Below are 17,504 nucleotides of genomic sequence, written 5' to 3'. Positions count from 1 at the left end.
GAATCCCTCTATTACATGAGCTCAGCAGGTGGCCTTGAGTAAGCCACTCCTCCCAGCCCCCACTGATTTTGTCCACTGCTTTGAGTGGGCACTAATCTGTGTAGAAGAGAGGTATATAAACTCTGTTGTTGTTGTTGTTGTTGTTGTTGTTGTTGTTGTTGTTGTTACCCTTGTGAGGTAGATTATGCTGAAAGTTTGTGACTGATTCGTTCAGCAAGCTTCCATGGCAGTGCAGGGATTTGAACCTGGGACTCCCACATCCCATCCCAATGTCCTTTTTGGAAGTGGAAGACATCTCAGATCGCGAGATGATTTTTCTCAGTGGATCTGAAGCAGAGCAGCTTTCTTTCTGCATCTGTGGAGGGCAAAGCTCCCCTTGGGTATCTTCCTGCCTCAGAATAGAGAACAATGACTTGTGGGAGTGGGGGAGCTCTGCTCTAGAAGCTAGTAGCTCTAGAATTTGCATTGGGGAAATCATATGCCCTGGCTGAGAGAACCCTCAGTGGCAACCTCTTTTTATATATCTTGCAAGCTGCTGGATGAGATTCCATGATAGTGGTTTCGTCAGTTTATGGATTAAAATCACATCCGTAGACACTGCATCTAATCCTGACTTTTACCACCTTGTCCTGTTCTGGGAGGAAGGCAATTTGAGGATAACCTAAATAACATCATAGTTGAAAGCAAAATAAACTTCCTATGGCATCAGTAACAAAGAAAGAAGTTCATAGATCAAGGGGGCAGTTATCAGTTCCTTTATTTATTGTTTGTTTGTTTTAGATTTTTATTCCTCCTTCCCTGCAAGTGGGCTCAGGGCAGATTACAATGATTTTAAAACACATTGAATATTATACAGTATAAAACAATAAAAACCATTTAAAACCATCAATCATACAATATACAATAATATAAAATTAGCCAGATGGCAGCCATCAGCTACTTAAAAAGCGAAAAAAGATGGTGGACAGCTCTAAGAGGAGGGTTCAGATCTTTCAGTCTTCCTCTTTTTATTAGCCGGTGGGTGCCAAACCCATCCTCAACCATATGCCTGGCAGAACATCTCTGTCTTACAGGCCCAGTGAAATGATAACAGATCCTGCCGGGCCTGGGTCTCAATCGACAGACAGTTCCACCAGGCTGAAGCCAGGACCGAAAAAGCCCTGGCTCTGGTTGAGGCCAGGTGGGCCTCACTGGGAACAGGGACCACGAACATTTGTTTGTTTCCCGATCGGAGCATCCTCTGGGATACATATGGGGAGAGGTGGTCCCACAGATACACTGGTCCCAGTCCGCAGAGGGCTTTATAGGTTAGTACCAAAACCTTGACTCTGATTCGGTACTCCACTGGCAGCCAACGCAGCTGACACAATACCGGTGTTATATGTATACCACTCAGCACTCCAGTGATGACACGCCAAAAAGTATAGACTCATGTCTGCTTCAAAAATTCAGTTTTACATCTGAATTGAAACTAGTAATAGTTTAAAAAACAAATTAGACTAGCATTCTTTAGAAGATTGTTCTTCTGACAAAGAGAAAATTAGTGTGTGTTCAGAAATGGCTATTTTAAGATAAGATTTTAAAATATGCTTCATGCTGTGAGGACATGTGAGAAGTCTCATGGAGACACTTCAGCCCATTATTAAGAACTGCTTCATAAGGAACAAAATTCCTAAAAGAAAAAATAGTGATTAATATGTAATCCAAGATTAGATCACAACGTATTATGATTACCCATGTAAATTTTTCATTCTGTGTACATGCAGTAGAAAAATGCTATTGGATCCACTGCATGCGTTCACATCACAGCATTCTTGTATAGAAATGTTATAATGTGTGAACTGGACCACATTAGTAATATTAAGATGTTTGTGTGACTGAATTTCAGCTCTTGCAGCTAGGAAAAAGAAAAAACTTGGCTACATACACAGATTTTTCTGGGCCCCTGGAATTGATTAAGCCCACCTAGTTCTGTGTTTTAATGCTAATAATGCTGTGCTAATAATCTGCTAATAATAATTGTTCTGCTAATGTGTCACATGAAGAGCTTTACATTACTTTGCCTCTTAGTTGTTAAAACATGACAGAAATAAGTTTTTAAACAGTTTTTGTAGGAAAATGGCACTTCCTACTGAATTAAGTCAAATGAAAATGTGTCTTTTCAGGTTTCTGAAAGTTTGTGGTTCAGAACTACTGCGCCTGGAGTTGTCTTGTGGCCATTTCCTCAATGAGACTTGTTTGGAAGTTATTGCTGAGGCATGTCTGAATCTTCAGGAATTAAATCTCTCCTCTTGTGATAAGCTACCACCTCCGGCTTTCAACCACATTGCCAAATTGCACAACCTTAAGCGTCTAATTCTTTATCGAACAAAGGTAGAGGTAAGAACAGCAATTGCATCTCTCATATGTCATATCTCATATATTTACCAGTTATAAAAATACTTTTGGAAAAAGGTGAATTTATAGTCATGTTGTAAATATACAAGTAAATATGTAATTCAAATATGAATAAAATAAAATGTAATGAAACATGTTCTTCGTAATTGCTCTTGAAATACTGTTTTTCTGATCTTTTCAGACACCTTCTGATCTTTTCAAACAAAACAACACAGCTTGCATCTGCTAATATACATTGTTGTTTAACACAACTGAAACCATCCAAAGAGTTGTTAGTGTGTGAAGTGGGAAATGTGGAATTTTTTCATGTGTGGTTTGGCTATTTACTAGAAAACTGGCTGCTATTACGAGGTAGAATTTACGAGGTAGAATATAGATTCAAACTGAATCATAAAAATGTCCAATTTCAGAAATTTCTGTTTGTTGGGATCAGTTTTCTAACTAGTATGCTTGTGTCTTAACAAGAAAGATACTGTCGAAGGCTTTCACGGCCGGAGAACGATGGTTGTTGGGGGTTTTCCGGGCTGTCTTGCCGTGGTCTTGGCATTGTAGTTCCTGACGTTTCGCCAGCAGCTGTGGCTGGCATCTTCAGAGGTGTAGCACCAAAAGACAGAGATCTCTCAGAGATCTGAGAGATCTCTGTCTTTTGGTGCTACACCTCTGAAGATGCCAGCCACAGCTGCTGGCGAAACGTCAGGAACTACAATGCCAAGACCACGGCAAGACAGCCCGGAAAACCCCCAACAACCAAGAAAGATACTGTTTGCATAAGTGATTGACAAAACAGAAATTAATCTAAAATTAGATTAGTATTACTACTGGAGGCAAAAGCCAGAACACTGAACAAAACAAATTCTATCCTGATCTTTCTTTTTGGGGGGGGGATTCATTTACATGCACACACACATACACAAACACACACAGAGTTTTATTCTGAAAGCATAGATAGCCAGTTCACATTCTACATGCATATTTCTTCTGGAAATATCCTCTCTTTAGACAGAGGATTATTGGTGTGAAGAGACAAGTTGTGCACATGGAGGCACATCCCATGTTCATACTGAGACTCCTGCTTATTGGTTCAACCAACTTATCTGATATCTATTTAATACATATGTCCAGGCATTCCTGTGTTTGGCTAACAGTGAACTAGTTTTCATAATCTTAAAGTGCCTTTGGAATGTTTGGTACCTTTTTTAAATAGTTACATTCCTTCATAAAATGCAGTGAGGTATTCAGAAGTAATTTTGCAGTTGGTCTGCTCATGAATATTTACTATTTAAAAACAACTTTTGCAAGCATTTAAAACAATTTAAAATTATCAGCCAGATAGCTAGTCGGTGTTCTGCTAATTTAAGACCACTGTTATACTTAGACAACTTCATGCTGGTGATCGTGGTATTTGCTGATAAATGACTCCTTAACCTTTATTCATTGAATATGCATTTGCAGCATACTTTCACAGATTGGCACTAATTCATTTGTGGTGCACAAGGGACAAAACTACTTTGTTCATGATAACAATGTAGATCATTATTTAGGTTGATAGCTGTACGTTATCTTGAAATGATTCTTATCTTGAATATTTATTTCCAGTGCTGTGTTGAAGCCAACATATTTTAGTTAAAGCCACTAAACCCAAAATTCTTACGCTTTAGCATTTAAAAACATCAGAATCATACACATTTTCAAATGATTAGCTCATTTTTCATGTAAGTGACCTGTTGTTTTACTTGATTGTTGCAGTATAATAATTGTTTAGTATTGCTTGGATCCTAACCATTTTTCTGTTTCCATGACATTGTCCCTTGCTTGGGTCGCATGTTATTTCAGCACTAGGTACTTTCAGGTGTGGAAACAGAAGCAAGGGTTTAGGATTCAGGCTATAATACCATGCTGCAATCCTGCATTTGTGTAATTGTACATTTTGTACAAATTAAGTGCAAGTTGGTGATGAAATAGAATTGGACAGGGGATAGCAGGGACCTTCAGAGCTGCTTGTACTTTGTTCCCTGCCAGTTTCCCTGCCAGTTCCCTGTCAGTTTCTAAAGCATGTTAGAGGTGGGCTCGTGCTAGCATGATGCTTTAATGATCATCGAGTGTTTTTATCAGCAGCAATAAAGAACATATTTTTCCCTTGCAGTATAAAGATGTTTTATGAGGCAATATTATCTTTTTTAGTCTCTCAAGCATGCATACCACAGTCATTTGATTCCTACTAAGAATAGATTTAGAGAGTCTCCTCCAATCATATGATATTTGCAGCCAGTGTGTGCTGTGTCAGAGGTTCAACATGCTACTGCTTCCTCATCTGCAGTGAGAAACATTGGCTTCTAATAGATAGACTTTACCCTTCCTCTGCTAACCTACTAGACAGCACTGCTGTACTGCTTACTGTCAGGCCCATGGAACATGCTGTAAGGATAGTGCAGCCATACCTGTGGTATTCTATGGCCAAGAGAGGCAGCCTTCAACTTGGAGATTTTGCTCCACCTGGCTTCCCCAGCTGCACCTTTACATGGAAGAAGTGGTTCAGTTCCAAGTGGCCCTCTTTCCCAACGGAGAGTGGCAGAATGTGACTGTAATGATTTTAAGTAAATGCGTGTATGTGTCTTTAAATGCTTGGTGTGGTATAGATGAAGGGGGGCGTGAAAGAGAGGGATGAGTGAGTGATATGATTGGTTGTTGACTGAGAGTGGGGGCGGAGTGAATGCAGTTTTAGACTGAGAGTGGAGAAAAAAGATTCAGGGCAAGAGGCATGCTGTGTGCAGCTTTAGCATGTTCAAGCGTTTCTGAGAATAATATTGAGTCTGGTTTTAGCAGGCAAGCTGTGTGCAGTTTGAGTATTTTTAACTGAGAGAGAAATTAATATCAAAAGCAAGCAAACTGTGTGTGAAGCCTCAGAGAAGATCTGTGTGACTGGGTTTAAATAAAGTAACTTTAGAAACTGAGAACTACTCTTTGGAAACCATCAAGTTTGAGAAATAATATAAACCCTTCTTATAAAAATAAAAGTTTATTTTGTTTTTTTAAATCCCAGGTTATTTCTATATCCCATTCCTTTCCTCAGGGCCACATAGTACCACGAAAAAGCCTGACCCTTGGGCACGTTACTAAAAGGAGAAATTTAAGTTGTTCTGGAATTTAATTCCTGGTGGCAGCAATCTACCAAGAGGGGGCAAGAATAAAAAGGCTTAAAGACCAAATCTACCCAAGAGAAAGAAAGGAGTCGTAACAGTGATGCTTTCCTATCTGCCTTTTCCAGTCATTTAATACTGAGACAACCAAGTGCTCTTACTTCCATCACTGGAATTCCATATAATGTTTACAGATTATTGTTGTTACTGTTATTTTACAAATAACCCAGACTTTTAAAGCCCATTCACAGTATTCTGTTTAAATATACCTTTAGCCCAAGTTGGACACCAAGATAAAACTTCAGTAAAAATGCATATTTATAAAATAGGTGTTTTCTACTGTCTCCGAAAACCATTTTATCAAGATTACGTCTGAAAGAGCCAGAGTACACTGTTACAACTTTCAAGCAAAATCACATGTAAATTTCATCCTCTCAGTTTCAGTATGTTGGTCATATAACATTATATTCATTGAAATTTCAATTATCCGCTGTCCTTTTTCTCAACTTGGGAGGTTAAAAAATTCAGCAAAGTTGTATCCCAGTATAGGATGCCACAACTTTTTAAAGAAACATACAGTCAAGTCAGGTTTTTTTAGAAACATACAGTCAAGTCAGGTAGTTGTCTATAGGTGGCTTGGCAACTCCTAGAATTGCTTATGTGCTGTTTCAGCATTTGTTCAACTCTGTATTGGATTCTTGCTAATGCTATGTCTTCATAAACTTGTATTTATTTTACTGTATGGCATTGTTTATGTAAATGTCCTTGATACTGTATGGAAACGTCCTTGGTACTGATTGTACTAATCTCACGCTGTTTAATCCGCCTTGAGTCACAGTGAGAAAGGAAGACTATAAATGACATAACTAACTAACTAAATAAAAATAAAAAAGACCCCCAAACCGGGCCCAATTCGTAAAGATTCGGTATTTCCAAATCAGGGCCAGCATGATGGCCCCGATTCGGAAATACCGAATCAAAGCTTCCTGAAGCGATTTGGATTGCTTGGGAAGCTTCCGGGGCCTTTTTAAAGGGCTTCCTCCCACCAACACCCCACTTACCTGACATCCTGGTGGCGGTGTGGGCAGCGGAGGTGCCAGCTCCAACCTTCAGGAAAGGTAAGTGGGGTTGGGGGAAGTGGGGCTTGGGGAGGTGGAGGGGTCTCACTTTGGTATGCTCTGAATCATTACGAAGCATACTGAAGCGATTCCGATAACCCAAACCTGAAGCGGCTTGCTGCTTCGTGTTTTGGGTTATTCCAAATCATTTTCCCACTTCGAGTAAACCCGAAGCGGGAAAACCAAATATTTCCCCGGTGCACACCCCTAGCCAAGACAGAGGCTACTGTAAAATACACACATGCACTTTTAAATGGTTGATTGGAATGTTGAAAAGGAAAAAAAGGAGGGGGTTAGCAGTTTAGGTGCTGGCCAACTGACACAGTTGGAATTGTTGGATTTTGGTGGGGAAAGGGCTAGGAGTTCTGCTGATTAGTCAGGGAGTCCATTAGGGAGTGGGACTTTATGTATTTTGAAGATAGGTAGGATTAGGGTGCTGTTCCTATGAAAATGGTTAAGGCTTTTTTCAGGGGTACTAGCACATTTTACTAGCACTCTTTGGGCATTCATGACTTGGGCTGAGCGGGAAGAACATCATGAGTACTAGCACCTCTTTTTAAAGAAAAGAAGCATTGGAAATAGTTAAAAGTTAAAAGCCTTTATGTTGCATATTCTAAGTTGGAATTAGTCTAACAAGAAACCTGCTTTGTAACTGCTATGCTTTCTCAGGCCCCAGCTCTCCGGGAACTTTGTTACGATAATAGAAGATAAAGTACACACTATGGCAGCCATGGGTCCACCCTGTGTCTGTCAATGTAATTTTAGAGGAGAATTTAACCATTAACAAATTTCCAGGTCGGGCCTGCTTCATGGTGGCATCACACAATCTTGTCCTCCTCTCTGCATGTCTTTTCAAGTGCCAAAACTGTTTTGGTGCTTGAAAAAGTGCTGTGGGGAGAGGGACAAGAGCACATGGTGCTTTGCACCACAGGCCTCATGCCCTTCTGACTGTTTTTAAATTGCTAAATTCTCTACAATGGTCTTGGTGGCAATGGGTTGGCCACTGTAACATTGCAGAGAGGGCTAGAGAAAAGGAAAACAAAGAAATGACCAAGCATACCACAGAAGTAAACCTCAAGTTTACTGGGTGGTTCTTTCAAGCCTATTATACATTCATAGTAGGCCAAGTGAATGCTGGGTAGCACCTTGAATCCAGGCATTACCTTCTAGGAATGTGCATTTTGGGTTCAGTATTTGGTAAAAATTACCTAATTTTACCTGATTTGGTAAAAGTTGGTTTTACCAAACTTGAATATGTAATACTGAATAAATTTGACAATATCAAATTTAAGTTTACCAAATTTATTCAGTAAAATTCGGGAAGCACAGCAGCACTGTTCCTTTGCTAAGGAACAGCAAAGAAACACTGCTTTTCCCTTTTTTTACCAGATGGGAGGGGAAGAAGGGAGGGGGAGTGAGTCAGAAGCAGAAGAGGTAAGGAGGAGGGGAAAGGGAGGGGGGACTGTGAGTGGCTAGTCCTTGTAACAGCTCTCCTTCTCTGGAAAACAGGATTCTCAGGAAGGAGAGTGCCTTTTTTAAATTGCTGCAAGGAGTTATATTAGGTGACTTGCCTCCATTTTGCTCTGGCCTGCTTGCTGCTGCTAGCAGCTGTTGGCTTTCTTTCTTGGCCTGCTTTGGACTGTGACTGGATCCTGCTGCCCAGTGAGTGGAGTGGATTCCTGGCTGCTGCCTGGTTTGAGAGTTGTAGACTCACTGTTTTTTTCTCTCTTTTGTGGGGAGGAGGTTGGCCTGGTGTCTGAGAGTGATAGGGATGGGAGGGAAGGGGAAAGGGTTTTTTTTTTTTTTTGTAATTTAAAAACTGCTTTTTTGCTGTGTGTGGGGCTTTGGTTGGGCTTTTCTGTGGGCAGGCTTTGAGTTCTGGCATTCAAAGTTGGTTATATTTACTGTTCATTTTGCTCTTTTTCCTTTTTTGGGGGGGTTGTTTTATCCTGTTGTGGGTAATTGGTTTGGAGGTTTATAGTTCCTGTTAATTTTATTAAATTCACTTGTTTTTTGGGGCGTCTGTTTTCCCCTGTTGTTGGGCTTTCTTTACAGAAGTTTGGTTGGTGTTTTTTGCTGGGTTCTGTTTTCTGTTGGCATAGAAGTTTGGTTTGGTCAGGTGCTTGGGGTGCTTGGTTCAGTTTGTTAAGCTAGTGGTGTTTGGGTGTACTTTTCGTGTATCCTGAGAGAGTTGTAAAGTGTGAACTTTCAAAAAATGTTCTTAAAATAGGCTAGTTGTAGGTTTTCCCTAAAGGGAATAATGGAGATTGGAGGTGGCTGGGGGCACTTTCTTTGGGGAACCATAAAATGGCCCCCGGTGTCCAATCTTCATGAAACTTGGGGGGTCGTTAGAGGACAGTTAGGAGTACGTCTGCTGCAAATTCGGTGGCCACCCTCAACCTCCTGGATAGCACCCATAGTTTTCCCTTTAGAGAATAATGGAGGTTAGAGGTGACTAGGGTACTCTTTTGGAAGGCCATAAAGTGGACCCCCTGGGGTCCTATCTTCATTAAACTTAGGAGGGCATTAGAGGACAGTTAGAAGTAGGTCCCCTGCAAATTTGGTGAAACTTGATCCAAAAATGACACACACACACCCAGCCACCAGAAATTTGCAAATTGAGTTTCCCCTAGGGAAGCAATGGCTGAATTTTACCTAATTTACTCTCTATTACTGAACCGAACTGAAGAATGAATTCAGTATTCCCAAATTCCCCCCTCCCCAGTTTGGTACTACCAAACCAAATCAACTAAATTTTCTTCCTGTGCACACCCATATTGCTCTCATTTAGGACTAGGGCACTAAGCAGTCAGTTATAAAAACAAAAACAAAAAAATCAAAAGACATTTATAGGGTGTGAAATTTAAATCCTTAGTTTATAGGTTTGGAGACAGGATATCACAAAAAGGAAAAAGCTGACCAGTTCTGTCTCTTGCATGATCAGAGCTTCTCTAACAGAGAAAAAGAAAGGAGTGATTTTGCCTTCTTTCCACTACAGCTGCTTGACTTGCATGGGTATTAGTGCGTGCAAGTTCCTTAACCCAATCAGTAGACGTTACCAGACTAAATGATTTTGAATGGAATGGGAAGAAACCAATAATAAGATTTAAAATATTACAAGATGGGGAAAAAAGAGGAGGCTTAGTGTTAGAGTAGATTTTTGTAATAGCACTCTGCTTCTGATTTGTAAGTCCCCTACTACCACTAACCCCTATATTTCAAGACACCAAACACAGTGAATACAGAGGAAAAATGGGTTTATTTCTTACATGAAATAACCCCAGACACATTTCTCCATTTCTAGGAGACATGTGTAAAGACCAGTATTATTGGAGGGCTTTAAATACCCTTAACACTGATTGTTTACAGAATAATGGTTATTTGTTTTACAGAATAAAATATCAACAGTTAGAACAAATAATACATTCCACAGGATTCATGGCACCCAACAGGTCTGATTGACAGGACAATCAGCTCTTAATGAAATAAAAAACATTTGAGTGCTGGAGTCATAATTTGTCATGGGTTCGATATTTTTCTGGGAAATAACACATTCAAGGTTAAAATCTTAGTTGGAAAGTGAAAACAAAAGAAAATGTTTATAGTTATAACTAGGAACTTTCTTTCCTCACTGCAAAATTAAGCTGACCTGTAGTTTTAATTCCAGAAGCCAGAGAGAAAGAATCTGCCACTGAGGCAAATTTGCCTCTTGTATACACGTTCCGCTTCAATTGGGCTCACATATAGAGCATTAGGTGAGAGGTCCTTTAAAAAATCCCTTATCACTTAGGTGTACCAAATATTAAATTGTATCATCAAGCAGCTGCACTAGTTTAAATATCAGATTGGATTATAAACCCAAACAGAAGAAATATAAAACTGGAAATAACTGATACCAAATAAGTAATTCATAATTATTTATGGTTCAAGAAATCATTAAAACTATTCAAACCAAGGTGGAACTCATATTTTGAGGGATGGACTATTAAAAATATGGTTTCAATGTAGAAATAGATTAACGGTGCAATCCTATGGTGAGTTACTCCAGTCTAAAACCATTGAAGTCTTAGACTGCAGTAACTTTCCATAGGATTGCACTGTAAGTTCACCAACTTCGCCATTGACATTCCCAATTGATGCCTATTGTGATATTATAAGAAATAAAACTGATCATATAAATTATGAATATATGCTGGATAAACAAAAAAATAAAAACATGACAAGAAATTCAAGCTCAAGGAAAAAATTAATAGCTGATGTATTATCAAATGGTATCTAAATTTAAAGAGCAACTATCCAAAGAAGATGGCAGGTTAAGATAGAAAACAGTGTTTGAACAACCAATCACCGGAAATTTAAAACGTCTATTAGAAAAAATATATAAAATCTTCCTGACCTGGATAGTACAGGTTGTCAGATCTCAGAAGCTAAGCAGGGTCGGCCTTGGTTAGTAATTAGATGGGAGACCTCTAATGAAGACCAGAGTTGCAGAGGCAGGAAATGTTAGTCTCTTGTTAGTCTCTAGCCATGTTAGTCTCTTGCCATGAAAACCCCACCAGGGATCGTCATGACTTGAGGGCAATCCACCATCATCACATATAAAATCTTGCAATATGCCTCAGAATCAGAACAAGTAAAAAAATATATGATAAAATGAATGCAAAACTTCAGAGAAAGTATATGTATGAGCCAGCGGAAAAATTTATGGACTAAGAAAATCATGTTTACAGAATGTCAAATATTAAGGAAAAATTGGTATGAAATGTTCTTCAGATGATATATTACTCCTAAGAATGTCACAAAAGCTAATAAGGATTACAGTGGGAAGTGCTGGAAATGTCCAAATGTGAATGGAAAATTCTATCATGCAAGAAAGCGAGGAAATAAAGGATAGAAATACACGAAGAAATGCAAAAAATATTAAAGTTTCACTTTGTGCTGAACCCTAAAAATACGTTATTAAACATATAAAAATACATAGCGAACTATTTAAATATATGGGGACAGCAGCAAGAGTAGTATATGCACCAAAATGGAAGACAGAATGCTATCCAGATTTGACAGAATGAATGAATTAGCTATACAAATATGCTCCAATGGCAAAATTAACATCTTACATACATAATAGGCCAATCTTAGAATTTCAAGAAAAATCAAAAGCTTTTTCTGGGAAGTGACGTCATCACGTGGGCTGCGAGCTACCCTGGGAGTGCCCCTGCGCTCTTCAGGGGCCCGAGTTCGGCCCATCCGGCCTGGATCAGACTGCTGCATGGCGCAGGAGTGCCAATGTGGGCTGATTCAGGCCTGATCTGGGCTGATTCAGGCCAGATCGTGGGAGTGCACTACAGGAAGCACATCCCCCCCCCCCGCCAGCCAGGTAAGCAGGGTGGAGGATGGGAGTGGGGAATTTTCCACCCCTGCAGGGGACTGACAACCCTACCTCTCACTGAAAATCCTCATCAAAGGCATGAGACAAAATTCACTTCTGAGCCATGAGTTAGAGAGCACTGTACCCATATGTTGGCTGCCCAACATATGGGTACAACACAGGGATATGTAGTGCCCATTCGTTTGCTGACCCACGTATGGGTTGCAGTACATTATCTGTCTACTTCCCTCCCCCTATATGTTGATGGGCAGGAATCTGGAATTGACCCTATCTTGGGACAGTTAGTATCTGTTGTTGATTTTATGGTGAACTGTTGTTTTATGAATTGTTTTAATATTTGTATTATATTTTGATAACTGCTGTACCTCACCCTGAGCCCGCTTGTGGGAAAGGCGAGTTAGAAATGTTAATAATAATGATGATGATGATGATGGTGTAGAAAATTCAATCATCCACTAAGCATATGATAGAGCAAGCTCTAAAAGGTGTGAAAAAGTGGCTGGAGTAGGTGGAAACTAGACTACCGAACTGTGAATTGTTTGGAATAATGCACCATACATTTTCTGTGATATTTAGCTTTAAATTATAGGATATATATTTATGTTTGTATTTTGATTATGAAACAAGTTTGGATAACATTACTATGCCTGTATCTGTACATTATGTTGCATCATTACAATACATTAAATGTGCAGATTCTGGATAACTGTTCAGTATTAAACAAAAATACTTGTGCGGCATTCTGGTCATTGGTTTCTACCTCTTTCTGCCCCCTCTTCATCTATAATTTTTTAGAATTATCTGCACTCATCGTCTATAAATTAAACAAAGCCTAGTTAGGTCCCATTTCTGTCATTAATAATCAATAATAATAAATCATCCATAAAGAGTACAGTGCTGAAGAAGATCATACTACAGGTGTCTGAATGCTGAATTTCAGTTGTTTACTTGAAGAAATGGCAAATCACAACTTCTAAGAAGGTTCCCAGTACCTACAATTATCTGTATAATTTTTTTTTAGATAATGGTCTTGTTGCTGTGCCAGCACAGCATTACAAATCATGATATTACCCTGACGTTGCAAACAGATATCCTGGCTCAGTTGTTTGAGCTTGGAGTGCCAGATAGTTAAACAGTGCTTAAATAAGAATCTTGGCAAATGGTTAGCAATCAGATGTTTTTCTTGTACGTATCTCTTTAGTAAGAACTGAACTGGGCTCTTTAAAAAGCTTGTATAAATACTATAAATCTTCCAAGTTTATAAGACTTGCCAGATTTATAGTAAAATATTACAAATAAAGAGATGAGAATATTAGAAATCAGGCATTTAAAACTTTTCTTTTTAATTCTGCTGGTCCCTAAGTGATTCTTACCCATTCAGTCAAAGAGTGTTTCTAGCCTAGAATTCAAGCTAATGTGTGTTTATGTGTAAAATGTATTTATTTTAGAATTATTTAAATTTTGAATGGGGTAATATATCTATGAATAAATAATATTACAGTACTCCCCATGACAAACAAATAACCATTTTACGAGGTGGATTGATATTCTGGTAGAGCCTAATTTTCTTTTTTAAATGATATCACTTGTCACTGTAAACGGTGTGGCCATATTTAACATTGTAGAAACATGACTGTAAAGTGCACATGATATTTGTTTCCATCTGTATGTGGTCTAGTGACAGGTGCTCAATGGTTGTCAGTATACCTGTCAGCAAGAGAATCCTGTGACATTAAAGTCACCAGCTCGATCCTGATAACGTGCGACTCTATTGGCAGTTCCATCAGGCTGTAGCAGATCATTGAATGTCAGAGATGCTGCACTTTTCTGGGATGTCACCAGCCCTCTATGTTTTTGGTTTGGCCTTGCTTGTTGTTTGAACTTGCCAGACTTCTAAGAGCTTTCCTGAGGGAAATGAACTGATAGGTCATGGGAATAGAGGTGTCTTCAGGGCATGCAAAACCACATCCAGAGTGACTTATTATATAAAGTCTTGTAATGATTACCTTGACTCTAAGCCAATCAATGGTTGGAGTATCTGGGGACTCATTAAATGGCATTTGTGGTGTCTGTTACCTAGGTTTTGAGCTGAATTTCAGGGAAAGTGGTGACAGCCTTTAATGTCTAATTGACCCTTTCTCTTTGTTTTGTTTTCTATATTTCCTTCTGATGTGTTCCCCAATGGCAGCAAACAGCACTGCTCAGCATTCTGAACTTCTGTTCAGAGCTTCAACACCTCAGCCTGGGTAGCTGTGTAATGGTAAGTTCTTAAAGTTCAAAATATGCATATGATACCCTGAATTTGAACTACATAGATCTGTTAATGGAATGCAAACAAGTTGTTAATTTTCTTTGTTATTAGACTAAGATATTTCTTGTAGAGTGATAAAATGAATGTATGGCTACAGATTTGTTTCTGGAGAGAAGAAGCAAGATCTTGCTGTTTCTTTTTGGCCTGAGAATATTTATCTGAAATCTTATGTAATCCTACCACTAAAGAAGTGAAAAGAAGAGAAGAATTGCTTGCACCTTTTAGTTGTCTTCAGACCTTATTCTCTCAAATAGCAGTGTATAATGTGCTTTCAGTGCAGCAGAATGGTTGTTCCAAAGGACAAGGCCATTCATATGCAACCCTGACCACATGAATATGGCAATTTTCATCTCTTGCTACAGTTCTTTTTTGGCACTGGGTGTGACAATAAAAAATATACCTCTACAAATTATATTCTTCATTTCTTGGATAGTAGGCCATAATTTTTTTTCATTACTTGTCCTGTAAGGGAATTCATATTATTTTCCTAAAGTACTGCAAATAGTATACTTCTGTTCTGATATGGAACATATTTGGAATTTTTTTCTAGATATATGTATGAACTACTTCCCTCATTAAACTTTGATACTGCTTCTTTCAGTGCCTTGTATGTTAGTGCTATCTACATGAAAAATCCCCTTAGCTACTATTGTACATTTAATTTCATAGGAAGTTAGATTATTTATATATTTAGTCATGTTGGCCTTCACTGCTGTAATCTTTTGTGAGTTTTTCCCTAGTCAATGATAAAACTTTTTGCATGCCTGCATATTTGGCTGAATTGCACTCCCCCAGGATCATGGGTCAAACTACACATTAGTCTGACTTGCATGATTTACCTTGAGCTGAATTTTTAAATGAAGATTCAGGGGCTGCAAACTGCTTTGAGAGACCTATGGGGGATGGATGGGAGGGTCAATCAATGAAAGTTCCTATAGGAAGGGAATTTTCAGCAAACACCACCAGACTAGAAATGTTTTTAAAAGTCATCTATCTGCCTTTCCCCTCTTGCATGGGTGGCTGCTATTTTTTAAATGACGGAGAAACAACATATATGCAACTCAACATCATGTTTAGCTTGGCATTTAACTACAGAGTTTGAGACCATGTTTGTATACTTTTATGTGACAATTGCCCCACAACATTACATCCTATGGAGTTGTTTCAGTACATAGAATAAAATACCCTGTGTGATACATACCCAAATAATTATGGGGCATTCATATTAATTTCCAAATAAGCTGTATTAAAATGTAATAGTGTCCCTTGATAACCTGTATATCAGAATTGATCAATGGCAACAGGTGATCTGGGGCAGAAAAGGGTCGATGACCAAATTATTAAGTAGTGACTGAGAGGAAAGGGTGCTGAAGTCATATGGCACCCTGTGGCCTTTCTTGTAAAAAGTCTGTTGGCTACAGTAGTTTGTATAGCACTTACACTGATAATGAAAGACCTGCAGTGCTCAGTGTGGGTCTGTGGTGTCATTGGTTCATGTTTGCAGATTAGTCATTGCTCTGTACTGAATGGCTCTGTCTTGTGTAGCGTGCCTGTGTAGGGTTGTCCAAAGAACCCACAGCTTCAGTTGCCTCCTGTAAATGGCTTCCTGAAAGGGCACGAGTTTCCCCTCTCACTTGGTTGCCAGCCAGGGATGGTGGTCATTTATTATTTGTTGTCAATCTCACTAGCCACCCCTACAACTGATTCTTTTTCAATTGCTGTTAATTTATAGAAGAAATCATTAATTTAATGATTGAAAACTTGTGTTGGCCTTTTTTTTAAAGACAGAGAATGATTTGTTCCATGCAAAAATGATCGGATTTTTAGATATATATTTAGTTTAGAAATAATCTTTAAAGAACTAAAAGATCTTTTATCTTAGTATAGTTTATACACATATAATGTAAAATTCTACAGTTTTTCTACCACCTACTGAAATTCTAACCCAAATAAGCCATGCCTGTAGACTCACCTGTGGAGTCAGTTTGCGGCCTGTGGGAGGTGGAAGGATGCATTGATGGTAGCCGCCATTGCGTGGGACCTCATGGCCCACCTCTGGGTGGGATGCGCAATGGCAGCTTTCTTCCGGCAGCTGGTGGGACAAGCAACAGAGCCAGTCTGGCCGCCAGCAGTTGGCTCCTGAACTGGTTTCCCACCTATCCCTCCCTCATTCCAGAGTATGCTGGGTCTTAGGTTTGGAATCCGTACTTTATTCTTTTCTTGTCACAACTTTGGGAAGGAGAGGGTTAGCATTGGGCGCTGATCCTTTTGTGGAGAAACAGGACTATGAGCCCAGTTTCTCCATAGTTGGGGATCCTCTTGGGGATGAGGCATTGCAAGGACGAGCCCAGGCAGGGCTGGCAGGGCACACTCCCTCCCAAGTGTCAGAGGGATCCATGCAGAGGCACGTGCCCATGTGGAATCCCACAACCTGTCATCCCTCGGTGCCCCCTTCAGCAGGGGACTGAAGCGGTTGAGGGGTTCATCGACCTGTAGGCAGGTCGGTCAATGCTGGGATGTGCACCTATGCGCACCTAGGCTACCTAAGCTGTAACCAGCTTGTGACCTTTTAAATCTCAGCAAGTTGTCTGTGTCTTCTGTCACCTTCCCCTTGTCCCACCTCTCCAACACTGGGCCTGCAATATGCCACTGGTCTCTTAGATTTTACTGATAATGTGTTGTATAATCCTTGTATTTATTGAACATATAGAGAGGCACAGGCACTTTATATATCATCTATAGGCATAGGCATTTTGCATATTGTTATAGGAATGATTGATTATACTGTTAGGCACCTTGCACTTTAAAACAAACTTTGGAATAGATTGTGGAATTTTTATGATATACTACTGTCTGTCTGCCTTTTGGTAGTATTACAGTTTGCCTGCCTCTTTGACAGTAACTGTTGCCCTCTATACTAAACTATATTATATTACGGGTCCTTGTTTCATTCCTTTTTTCACTTTGCACATCTTCATTGTGTTATACTTTGTTTTTGATTTCTTAGTCATGGTGTGGCTCTTCTACTTCCACATATGCTGTAAGTCAGGACACACAATACAGTTTCAGAGTATCACAGGGATGTGGTAGGAAAAGGGGGTTTCATCATGTAGCATGTAGCACTCATGCCATTGATTTCAGCAGTAGTTATG

At 39.4% G+C, this 17,504-nt stretch overlaps 1 protein-coding gene across 3 annotated transcripts in view; it reads left to right on the top strand.

The window, feature by feature from the left end:
• Nucleotides 1-17,504, top strand: part of FBXL4 (F-box and leucine rich repeat protein 4) — an 82,367-nt gene that overhangs the window by 35,444 nt on the left and 29,419 nt on the right. For all 3 annotated transcript variants that reach the window (XR_008598123.1, XM_054996588.1, XM_054996595.1), the window contains 2 exons: nt 2,166-2,379; nt 14,230-14,301. Coding sequence is in view for 2 of the 3 variants with exons in the window: in XM_054996588.1 (XP_054852563.1) it covers nt 2,166-2,379; nt 14,230-14,301 (286 nt within the window). In the remaining variant the exon portion in view is untranslated. The remainder of the gene's footprint in view (nt 1-2,165; nt 2,380-14,229; nt 14,302-17,504) is intronic.

The sequence above is a fragment of the Eublepharis macularius genome, chromosome 1 (assembly GCF_028583425.1).
Source record: "Eublepharis macularius isolate TG4126 chromosome 1, MPM_Emac_v1.0, whole genome shotgun sequence".
In the NCBI taxonomy this organism is placed as follows: domain Eukaryota; kingdom Metazoa; phylum Chordata; class Lepidosauria; order Squamata; family Eublepharidae; genus Eublepharis; species Eublepharis macularius.
Note: the sequence above shows the minus strand (reverse complement) of the source record. Positions and strands in the feature narration are given on the sequence as shown.